This window comes from Solanum lycopersicum, chromosome 1 (assembly GCF_036512215.1).
Source record: "Solanum lycopersicum chromosome 1, SLM_r2.1".
NCBI lineage: Eukaryota > Viridiplantae > Streptophyta > Magnoliopsida > Solanales > Solanaceae > Solanum > Solanum lycopersicum.
In genome coordinates, this window is record NC_090800.1 from 5,368,886 (window position 1) to 5,379,126 (window position 10,241).

The window sequence follows — 10,241 nt, forward strand, 5'->3', positions numbered from 1 at the left end:
TTCGTACGCTTAACAAGAGTTTAGAAATCCACTTGCCTCAAATAGTCGAACAATCACTCTGAAATTGAGCCTTTTCCTTTCGTTGTACTTCCAAACCAATACAATCTATTCCTATTAACGATCACAATAAGATTTTAAACCTAACAACATCCATATCACTACGTGTCTAACATAGACCAAAAATCATAGAGCACAAATTTATAATCAAGTTCTTAACTTTTGATGTCATTTGACATGTCAACTCTTTTAACTTTTCTCCAATTTTCAAGTTTACGATTAAGTCTTAATTCCTCAAATATCACAAGTCTAATGCTATTCACAAAATACATTACACTTTATATTTATTTACCTATCTCAATATATCAAAACTTAAATTATATGTGACAATTATAACAAGGAATTAGAGAAACACTAAAAATCAAAATCATGGACATAATATTTTAGTTACAAGAAAACCCAAAATTTTTCAGAACTCAAATTGACACAGGTTATATTCTTAGAAACTATCCCTCAACAATTAATTATCTTTACTGATCGATAATTACCCTCAATTTTTTTTTAATCGTCATTAACATTACCATTATGATAAATATATATATATAGAAATCACGTTCAAGTTGGTACAATTTCAATTCTGATCCACTGTAACTTGCAAATAATAATATAATTAATAAAGTTAACAATTTGATTCCTTACTCATTTTCACACATTATTATAATGATAATTATGCTTGTACTACATTTGACCTCAATATTTTCAATTGCATAATGAATGAAAAATTCATGAACATTACCTGATCGTGAATTGCAGTTCTACGCCAATCGTCGCTATACGCAGGTGTCTCCTTTTCTTTTCTTAAAGTTATAAACTAAAAACTCTCTAACCCTAATAATTTATTTCCTATAAGGGTAATTGGTATATGGTAAAAAATTTTTTTTTTTATAAACTTAACCATAATTATTAATTACAATTAGTTATTTAATAATTAGTCATAAATTAATTTATTCTTAATTAAATTAATATTTAAAATTTTTAAAAATGACCTTTCGGGTCATTACATTGATATTTTATATACAAATATTTTATTTCGATTCAGTTGTATACAAATTTAAATTTCATACAGATATACAAGCACATAAAATTTAATTGAGAGGCTACCAACAATTTATACAAACGAGAGGTTGACAACAATTTATACAAATGACCTGCCAACGAAATTATACAAATCTAAAATGGAGCCAACGAATTATACAAATGCTTCTTTTGTATATATGTATGACGAAATAGCCTAATTTCTCTTGTATATGTGTATAGTGAAATAGCCATAACATGTTTGCTATGCAACACAATTATACAAACCATATATGATATATAAATATAATTTTTGTATTTGTGTACGTGAAAGCTGCTTAACTTTTTTTGGTCCCCGACTTCCTGTTGCATATAAGGCAAAAAGATACATATTTCATCATTTCCAATAAATATATATAACAGTTTTTGGCTTGATATAAATTTAAATAAAAATAATTTTTTTTCCTAATTTATAATCTAAATAAACTTTAAATATTTATATACCTAAAATTATTTCATTCTTTTCCTAATTGAACTTGTCAATTAAAGGAAAGTTTATCACAAAAATTAACTATATAGTGGAAGCAATATTTTTGGTAAAATAATAAATTTTACTAGTAGATTACTATTTTAGAGTATTTTATTTATAGTGGGGGCTGGTCAAGATTCAGTTACCATGTAGTTGGGAGAGAGATCCTGTCATAAGACCACTACAATCCTCTTGTTTTTCTCTTTCTCTCTGTGTTTTTTGAGAGATTCAAGAAAATCTTGGTGACCCAATTCAAGAATCTTCAAGAAATTGTAATGGGTACTTACCATTTCTTCTCCTCCTTTTCTGTGGGGGTTTTGGGGGTGGGTAAAAGTTGTTATCTTGAGTTTGTTTTTGTTAATTTCAATACATGAATGTTTTTATGTTGATGGGTCAATCTTGAGTTTTCTTGTATTTTTTTTCTTAGCTTTGTGTGATTTGGTAGATTTGTTTAGTTGTCTGATTTTGTTTGGTGTCTCCAACTACTGATTTTGTTTGGTGTTTTTTTGAGCTGTTTCCACACATACATAACACAATTAGGAGTTTTGAATTTTTAAATTTTCTTTTCTTTCGTTTCGTTCTCACTGAGCTGTTAATCAATTTTGTTAATGACTCATCGTGATATACAAAAAAGCTATCGAAACCCCCACTTAGCTCCGCCTTTGTTATAAACATATAGCCCCACCAACACACACCCAAATATAGGTAGAGTGTACAACTACCTTTTAGCCTTCTTAATTAGCCCTTCTTTGGTATTATTTGGTTATATTTACTCTTTTTCTAGTCAAATTTAATTTTGCCCCTTTCCTTAAAAATACTTGCTTTACATTCTTGGTTGGTAATGCTGATTCTCTCTGTTTGTGTTTTTATCTTTTTGTTTCTAAAGCTACAGTTAGCTATTCTCAGAACATCATGGATGATGAATATGAAAAATTTATCAGAAGAATGAATCCACCAAGGTATTATTTCTTCAATTTGTTGGTTTTTTTAACTTTTAATGATCACTAAGGCTTTGCATTTACATTATGTTTTCGTTGTCTTTATGTTAGAGTGGTGATTGACAATGATTCTTGCAAAAATGCTACTGTAATACAGGTTTGTGTGAGTTTAGGTTATTTGTTGTTTTATTGCTAGTGAAAAAGGGGGATCTTTTATAATTTTGTTTAACTTTCTAGGTGGATAGTGCTAACAAACATGGAATACTTTTAGAGGTGGTACAAATTTTAACTGATCTTAATCTTGTTATCACTAAGGCTTATATTTCATCTGATGGTGGATGGTTCATGGATGGTAATCATCTTTGTCTTTACTTTTCATTTCATCCTTTGTCGCTCAGATTCTTGAAAATTGAAAAAAATGTGTTGACGGGTGTGTGTAGATTCTCCAAAAGTAGTGCATTTTTGGAGAGTTTGAGTAACATGTAACATTTGTTGTTTTCACTTTGAAAAAGGAATTTACGACTCTTGTGTTGCTCAGACTCTTCAAAAATGTGTTGACGGGAGCGCGTTAGATTCTCTAAAAGTAGTGCATTTTTGGAGAGTCTGAGCAACATCTAGAATTTGTTCCTTTCACTTTGGAAATGGAATTTACCTCATTTTTTAAGGGGTGATTTGTAAGTTGATACACTTGTTGCAGTTTTCAATGTGACTACTCAAGACGGGAACAAGATTACAGACGAAGCGATGTTGGATTATATCATGAAGGTGAGCTGTATCCTGTGTGCCAAAGTTTGGCACTTGTGCTTTTGCATTGGTGTGGAAAAGCAACTTAATTTGTTTTTTTGTGGTTGTCATTTTCAGTCTCTTGGTCCGGATTCTAGTTTCGCGTCATCAATGAGACGATCAGTTGGACTTACTACAGGAATGGACTACACTTCAATTGAGTTGATCGGAAGTGATAGACCGGGGCTATTGTCTGAGATGAGCGCTGTCCTCACGAATCTCAAATGCAATGTGGTTAATGCTGAGGTGTGGACTCATAACACCCGAGCAGCAGCTATAATGCAAGTTACAGATGAGGAAACGGGAGGTACAATTAATGATCCGGAAAGGTTGTCTATGATGAAGCAACTTTTGTGTAATGTACTTAGATGTAGCAATAAATTAAGGGATGCTAAGACAATAGTATCTGACGGGGTCTCTCATACCGAGAGAAGGCTTCACCAGCTAATGTTTGCAGACCGAGATTATGAACGTGCTGCTGGTGAAGTATCGGATGAAAAAGGAAGGCCTAATGTGAGTGTTGTTAATTGGCAAGATAGGGACTATTCCGTTGTGACAATCCGGTGCAAGGATAGACCAAAGCTTCTATTTGATACAATTTGTACGCTGACCGATATGCAGTATGTGGTTTTCCATGGTAATGTTGATGCTGAAGGACCAATAGCCCACCAGGTACTAGAATTTCCTATTCGTTCCGCACGTTCTAGCATTGTTTTTTTTTACGGAAAATATGTGAACTAAAACTATAAACTCTGTTCTCATTGAAGGAGTACTGCATACGACATATAGATGGTTCCCCGGTGAAATCAGACGCAGAGCGCCAACGAGTGATTCAATGTCTTGAAGCAGCTATAGAAAGAAGGGTATCTGAGGTTAGCATTACTGATTTACTTCCTAAAGTCTTTTTATATCCATTATTCAACATTTATTCAGCTCTAGCTAGCTTTTTCGTGTGTAAGAACACGAATCTGGTTTCGTAATTGGTGCTTGAATTCACTGGTGTCAATTTATATCGTTTACCTTGTCTTTGTTGATCAAATTCTGTTTCCGGATCCTTATAGAACGTCCACAGACCTTACCCTTCCATAGAAGTTGTTTTAGATAGACTATCGACTCAAGGAAAAATAATCTAAAGCAACATAGCAAAGCAAATACTATGATAATCGAAGTACAAGAAACAATATCGAAGGACAAGAAACTATAGGAGAAAAGACAAACGTTGAAGTATATTTTATTTATCAGAGTAAATGTGTCTCTCTTAGCTTGTCTAGTGCATGCTTCTGGCAATCTATTTGTCTATTAGTTGTCTGATGATGTCTTACAATTTTAATGTATTGCTTCAGTGATGTCAGATAGATTTGGAAATATCCTCTTGGAAGAAAATATTGGAGTCTTATAATGTCATTTTCTTGTCTTGTAGACTTTGGATTACGTTGTAATCGAACATTGTTTTTCGTTCTTTTCTCGTTTCTTTCCAGGGATTGAAACTAGAACTATGTACCACGGACAGAGTAGGACTACTCTCCAATGTTACTAGGATCTTCCGCGAGAATAGCCTCACAGTCACCAGAGCAGAAGTAACAACTAGAGCTGGCAAAGCTGTTAATATATTCTATGTTCGTGATTCGTCAGGGTATCCTGTTGATGCTAAGATCATAGAATCTGTTCGTCAGACAATCGGACAGACGATACTTAGAGTGAAAGGCAACATTGGAGAGTTAAATCCAGTTCCACAAGAATCTCCAACCAGGTTCCTTTTTGGTGGTTTATTCAAGTCTAGATCCTTTTGTAATTTCGGGTTGGTTAGGTCGTATTCTTGAAAAACACACGATCTATTCCTCGTCGCGTGTACATCTGATCCCCTCTGCATCATCAAACCTACATTGGTTCTTGCTAGGTTTTAAAGGCATGTCATTTGTCTGTAAATATGCTTTCGTAGTCGTTTTGCTATGGTCATTGGTTGTGGTTCAATACCATGTTGACCCAATGGATAAGCTATGTTTAAAGTCAGTTTGATCAGCTTATAAGCTTTAGTTAAGTGCTCTTATGGTCTTTTGTTTTTAATATATTTTCGTGATCATTTAGCTTTGTCTATTTGATTATGGTTCAACACCTCGATAGTTCACTAATATGTTGACACGTGTTTATAAGCCAATTTGACCCGTTTAATCAAATGCCCTTTTTACTCTCTTATATCTCTTTAATGTCTACTATAGTTTTTGTGTTGCTTGTTTAAATCTTTGTATCCACTTTTTCTATTGAATCTAATAAACATGAAATGTTAAATATCTAATTGGAGACTAAACATACTTTAAAAACAAATTATCTTAAGCTTATCTTCAAACATGTGTTATGATTTTTGTCATTTTCTTGATTAAACATTATAGTTAAAAAAATGTTATAAAAGACAATGTCATTAATCACATTAATTTTTTTTTCCTTAATAAGTGGAGTCATCCACCTTTGACTAGTAGATAAAATATTTTCTTTGTTTTATTGTCCAAGAGATCTAGACGGCTTGTCACTTTTGATTTTAGTCATCATTAATAAATGAGCTTAGCATAAAAAATTAATTAGTTTAGTTGGGTTGTCATGGATTAATTGGATTGCTTCTAGTTTTATGATTGGAGCATTCTAGCTTCTTCCTTTTTTCCTCTTTAAAAAGATAGAAATGGAAAAGGTTTAGAATATCATTCAACTATTGAAAATAGTATAAAATTTGTCTTCCGATGAGCTTATAAATATCTTCGATGACCACCTTTAGGTTTCATATTGCCCTTTATTTTTAATACCTCTAAGTGAATTTATCAATGATGTGGCGGTTAATGGTCATTATTAATTGTCTTTTAAACAAGGAAAAAAGGATAAATATACCCTTTTTGGTTTGCGGATATTTTCCATCATACTCTAGGGACATTGGTGTTCTTATCGTTCAAAAACTAGAACATATATTACCCTTTATACTAACGGACATACACGTGTCATAATCTTATCCATCGACACGATATTGAATTGATGGATAAGATTATGCCATGTGTCCCTATTTAGTCTTCCGTTAGATTGAAGAGCGTATACACTCTAGTTTTTGGACAACAGTGACACCAATGTCTCTAAAGTATAACTAAAGATATTTCTATACAATTTACGATAGTTCGGAGTATACTTATTTTTTTCCTTTATATAATACATTGATGTTGGCAAAATTGATCATAAAAAGATTAATTTCACTTTCTTTTTCTTTTTTTTTGATAATTTGAGAGACTAAAAATGGATGGATAGAGTTGGAGCTTACTCTTAGTGACATTATTGTTCTATTTCTCCCATCTACATCCCCATGGAGTAAACATTTTTGCAAATTTAAAAAGTCTTAAGGCCCGTTTGGATGGGCTTAATAAAAGCAGCTTTAAAAAAGTACTTTTGAAAGTGATGAAACTTATTTTTAAAATAAGCAGTTATGCGTTTGGATAAAAGTGCTGAAGTTGTTATGCCAAACGTGAAAAGGGAAAAATGGAAGAAAGAGATGTTAGGGTTATATGAGTAATTTGGAGATTGTATAAAAATATTAAGGGTAAAAAGATAAAAATGTGGTCAACTTAAAATAGCTTATAAGCTAAAAAAAAAAAACACCCCTACCCCAGCTTTTAACTTTTGGCTTAAAATAAGTTTTTTTAACTTAAAATAAGTTATTTTGAGTATTGCCAAACAGTTAAATAAGTCAAAAATCAGCTTTTAAGTCAGTTTGACCAGCTTTTAAGCTGAGCCAAACAGGCTCTTATCCTAAAAATAGAAGAGAAAATAAGTCAAATGGTAAAGTGATCCAATTGATTTTCTTTTTGACCAAACAATGCCAAAAGGAAAGGAAATTGTTGTTATTTGAATATCTAATGTACACAATTAAGAAAAGACATTCTAAAATGGTGAAAGAATAAGTGGAATGAGGAGAGGAATGGAGACCTCTTTCTAGAGTGACAATCCTATCTAACCAAAAAAGGAAAGTCAATTCCCATCTTCAACTTGTGCATGATTGATCCTTATTATAAAAATAATATTCATATATAATGCTTGCTTCGTTTAAAAAATAATGACCTCATTTCTTTTTTAATTTGTTTCAAAAAAAGTGATCTCTTTTCTTTTTTTTGTAACATTTTAATTTCAGGTATCCACGTGACATGTTCAACACCACAAGATTAAAGGATAATTTTATACATTTGACATAACTTTAATTTAGAGCCACAAAATTCAAAAATCTTTTTTTTACTTTCTTAAACTCGTGTCAAGTTAAACCAGATTACTTTTTTGAAACGAAGAGAAGATTGATTAAACAATTGTATATAGACCACCTAAAATAAGTATTTATTATTTGATTCATATCCTGATATTAAAAGTCTATGACAAAGAGCAATACAGAAAATGACCATTTTATAAATGAAAAACAACAATACTAAGATCAGCTAGAACAAATGATCACCAAAAAGAATTACTGAATAATTTAGGAAAATAGATATTATTGTTATGAATGATCCATTACTGAATAAATGAGTATATCTCTTTTAATGGAATTCGATTCTCTTTCGAAAATAATTTTTTCATATGTATTAAAATTTTGAAAATTTTCTAAAAGACCAACATTTCAAATCTAATACGTTATTATATTCAGATATATTTCTCTTTTTAACCAATCAAATATATAATAAGAAAAATTTTTGAACTTGGTATTGTATTATTGAAACTTAGAGCAATTTTATCATCCATTAATTTTTTGACACCATGGTCTTGTCTTTATTAAATCATTTTATATTTACTCTTTCCATTAAAAGGAATTTGGGCAATTTCGTATGGTTGAATTACACAAATTTTGTTTTCGTCTGGAAATCCAATATATGCCGTCATGATTATGGTTGTCTTACGTATGATACATTTTATTTATTTCTTACCCTACAACAAAAATATGATTATTAGCAGTAATTAATTTTTAATTATCGTTAAATATATATGTTTAGTGGTAATCAACACTCTTTGTATATGTCCCTAAAGTCTTTAACGACATTGATTTTAATAACACTTAATTAATACTGGTAAAGACTTTAGCACTCTTTATTAATGTCAATGTTTAATGCCGCTAAAAGTTATTTCTGTTATAGTGTTATCAATGTTGTCAAAAATAATTCAAGAAACGATTTGCAAATAGACATATAATATCACAAAAAAAAGAATGAAATACATGAGAATTTTTCTGGGGATTAATATAAAATCATTTACATTAACTAAATACATGAAATAAGTACAGATAAAATCATTCAAAATAGATTAAAGCCTGAGTGATTGACTAATTTATGCTATGGAGACGACCAATAAAACTTAGCATAACATGAATTTTTGAAACTACAAGATATTGAGCATACGATATCCATATAATACATATGTGTAAGATTATTTAAACGAAATTTCATGGAATAAAAAGGGTTATCAGCATGCATACCTTAAGGGTACATTAATATTTTTTTTAACCAAAGAGGTAAAATCGCTATTGGCGTCGTTAAATTTAAAATTGCTAATCCACGAGCAATTTTCTGCATTTTTCATTTTTTAAAGAATATCGCTACAGATGTCGCGATTTTGGCCAAAAAAGTTTTATGTTTTTTATAAAATCGCTTCCTTGGCAACAATTTTGGTAAAAATAAAAATAACAAAAAAATATCTTTAAAATGTAAAAAAGTCGCTACCTTAACAGCGAATTTAGTGATTTTTTTATTTCTTTTATAAAACAATGCACATAGTACTACTAATCAACTCCTCCTCACCTCTTCCTATTTATGGTGATTAAAAAAACCCACCAAAAGTACTGCCAATGCAATCAATATTTTGTTATTTTTTAAAAAAAAATCACCGCTTTATGAAAAAGAAAAAATTGTTTTCACCAAAATAGCGATTTTTTTACTTTTTAAAGATACTTTTTTGGCCAAAATCGCTATAGGTGCAGCGACATTCTTCAACAAAAAATGAAAAACATTTTGGAGAAAATGGCTCGTGAGTCAAAAAATTTTAATGGCGTGAAAATAAAATCGCTATGCTAGTAGCGATTTTGTCCCTCTGGTTAAAAGAAAAAATTATTATGCCCTTTTAAAATTTTTATCAATTTTTTTAACCCTTTAGACTTCGAACTCATGTTCATTGATAGTGATTCAGTTATTCATCCTGTCACCAAAATTCATTGAAGCATGTCCACACATATGAACACATCAAACTTTCATGGATCACATTGTTGACAATTTTTTTCTTGAGTCAAATGAGTGGTGTGGGTAAAGTATATGTTGCTTAGAATCAAGTGTAATGTCGTTAGTGTCGTGAGTTATTATTTTTTAAAAGTTCGACCAACATAGCTAAGAATCCTCAACTCTCCAAATTTTGATAGCTTCTCTCTAAGAACATAATCAGAAGGAATCACGATTCAAATTTGATTGGACCTTATGTACACAACTTATTAGCTTCAAATTTGATTAGATCTCTAATGTAACTCAACTTATTAGCTTAAATTTTTTTTAGCGGTTATGTAACCCAAGTGACTTTCCACCGGATATTTATTGTTACACCTATTGCACACAAACCTCAAATCTTAATCTTTTTTCCACATTGCTATACTTTAATGAAATCAAATAAAAACTAAGATTAACTTAAATAATTTTGACATCAGAATTCTGACTCTACTATGTTATTTTTAAGGGTGAATTAAAGTGGTAATAAAACTTGGACCATGTTCTTTTTATTTGTCTTTTTTTTATTATAGACTAGTTTCCAAGTATTAAGCAGTTAGCAATTATACATTTTTTATTTTTTTTAATATAAAATCTACTCTTCTAGTTTTTTAAGATGTAGAATTGTTAATATATTTAAAATTATTTTTGATATATAAAATTATTATT

At 30.5% G+C, this 10,241-nt stretch overlaps 1 protein-coding gene across 4 annotated transcripts; it reads left to right on the forward strand.

The window, feature by feature from the left end:
* The first annotated feature begins 1,571 nt into the window (after positions 1-1,571).
* On the forward strand, positions 1,572-5,514 carry LOC101260963 (ACT domain-containing protein ACR4-like). 4 transcript variants are annotated; one of them, XM_004228373.5, is made up of 8 exons: positions 1,572-1,879; positions 2,487-2,559; positions 2,650-2,695; positions 2,776-2,890; positions 3,236-3,303; positions 3,400-3,993; positions 4,089-4,193; positions 4,800-5,514. In XM_004228373.5, exons 1-8 carry the CDS (start codon positions 1,876-1,878, stop codon positions 5,139-5,141), a joined length of 1,347 nt encoding a protein of 448 aa, XP_004228421.2. In that variant the 5' UTR covers positions 1,572-1,875; the 3' UTR covers positions 5,142-5,514. The 4 variants fall into 4 exon arrangements, with proteins under 4 accessions (XP_004228421.2, XP_010324799.2, XP_069152735.1 ...); XM_010326497.4 differs by having other exon boundaries at positions 1,599-1,872; XM_069296634.1 differs by having other exon boundaries at positions 1,730-1,879; positions 3,236-3,993.
* The last annotated feature ends 4,727 nt before the right edge of the window (positions 5,515-10,241 follow it).

Excerpts from the sequence above, each read along its gene's own strand:
- LOC101260963 (XM_069296634.1), top strand. Across the intron at positions 2,696-2,775 it reads AAAATGCTACTGTAATACAG|GTGGATAGTGCTAACAAACA; the intron begins GTTTGTGTGAGT and ends TTAACTTTCTAG. Across the intron at positions 3,994-4,088 it reads AAGGACCAATAGCCCACCAG|GAGTACTGCATACGACATAT; the intron begins GTACTAGAATTT and ends TTCTCATTGAAG.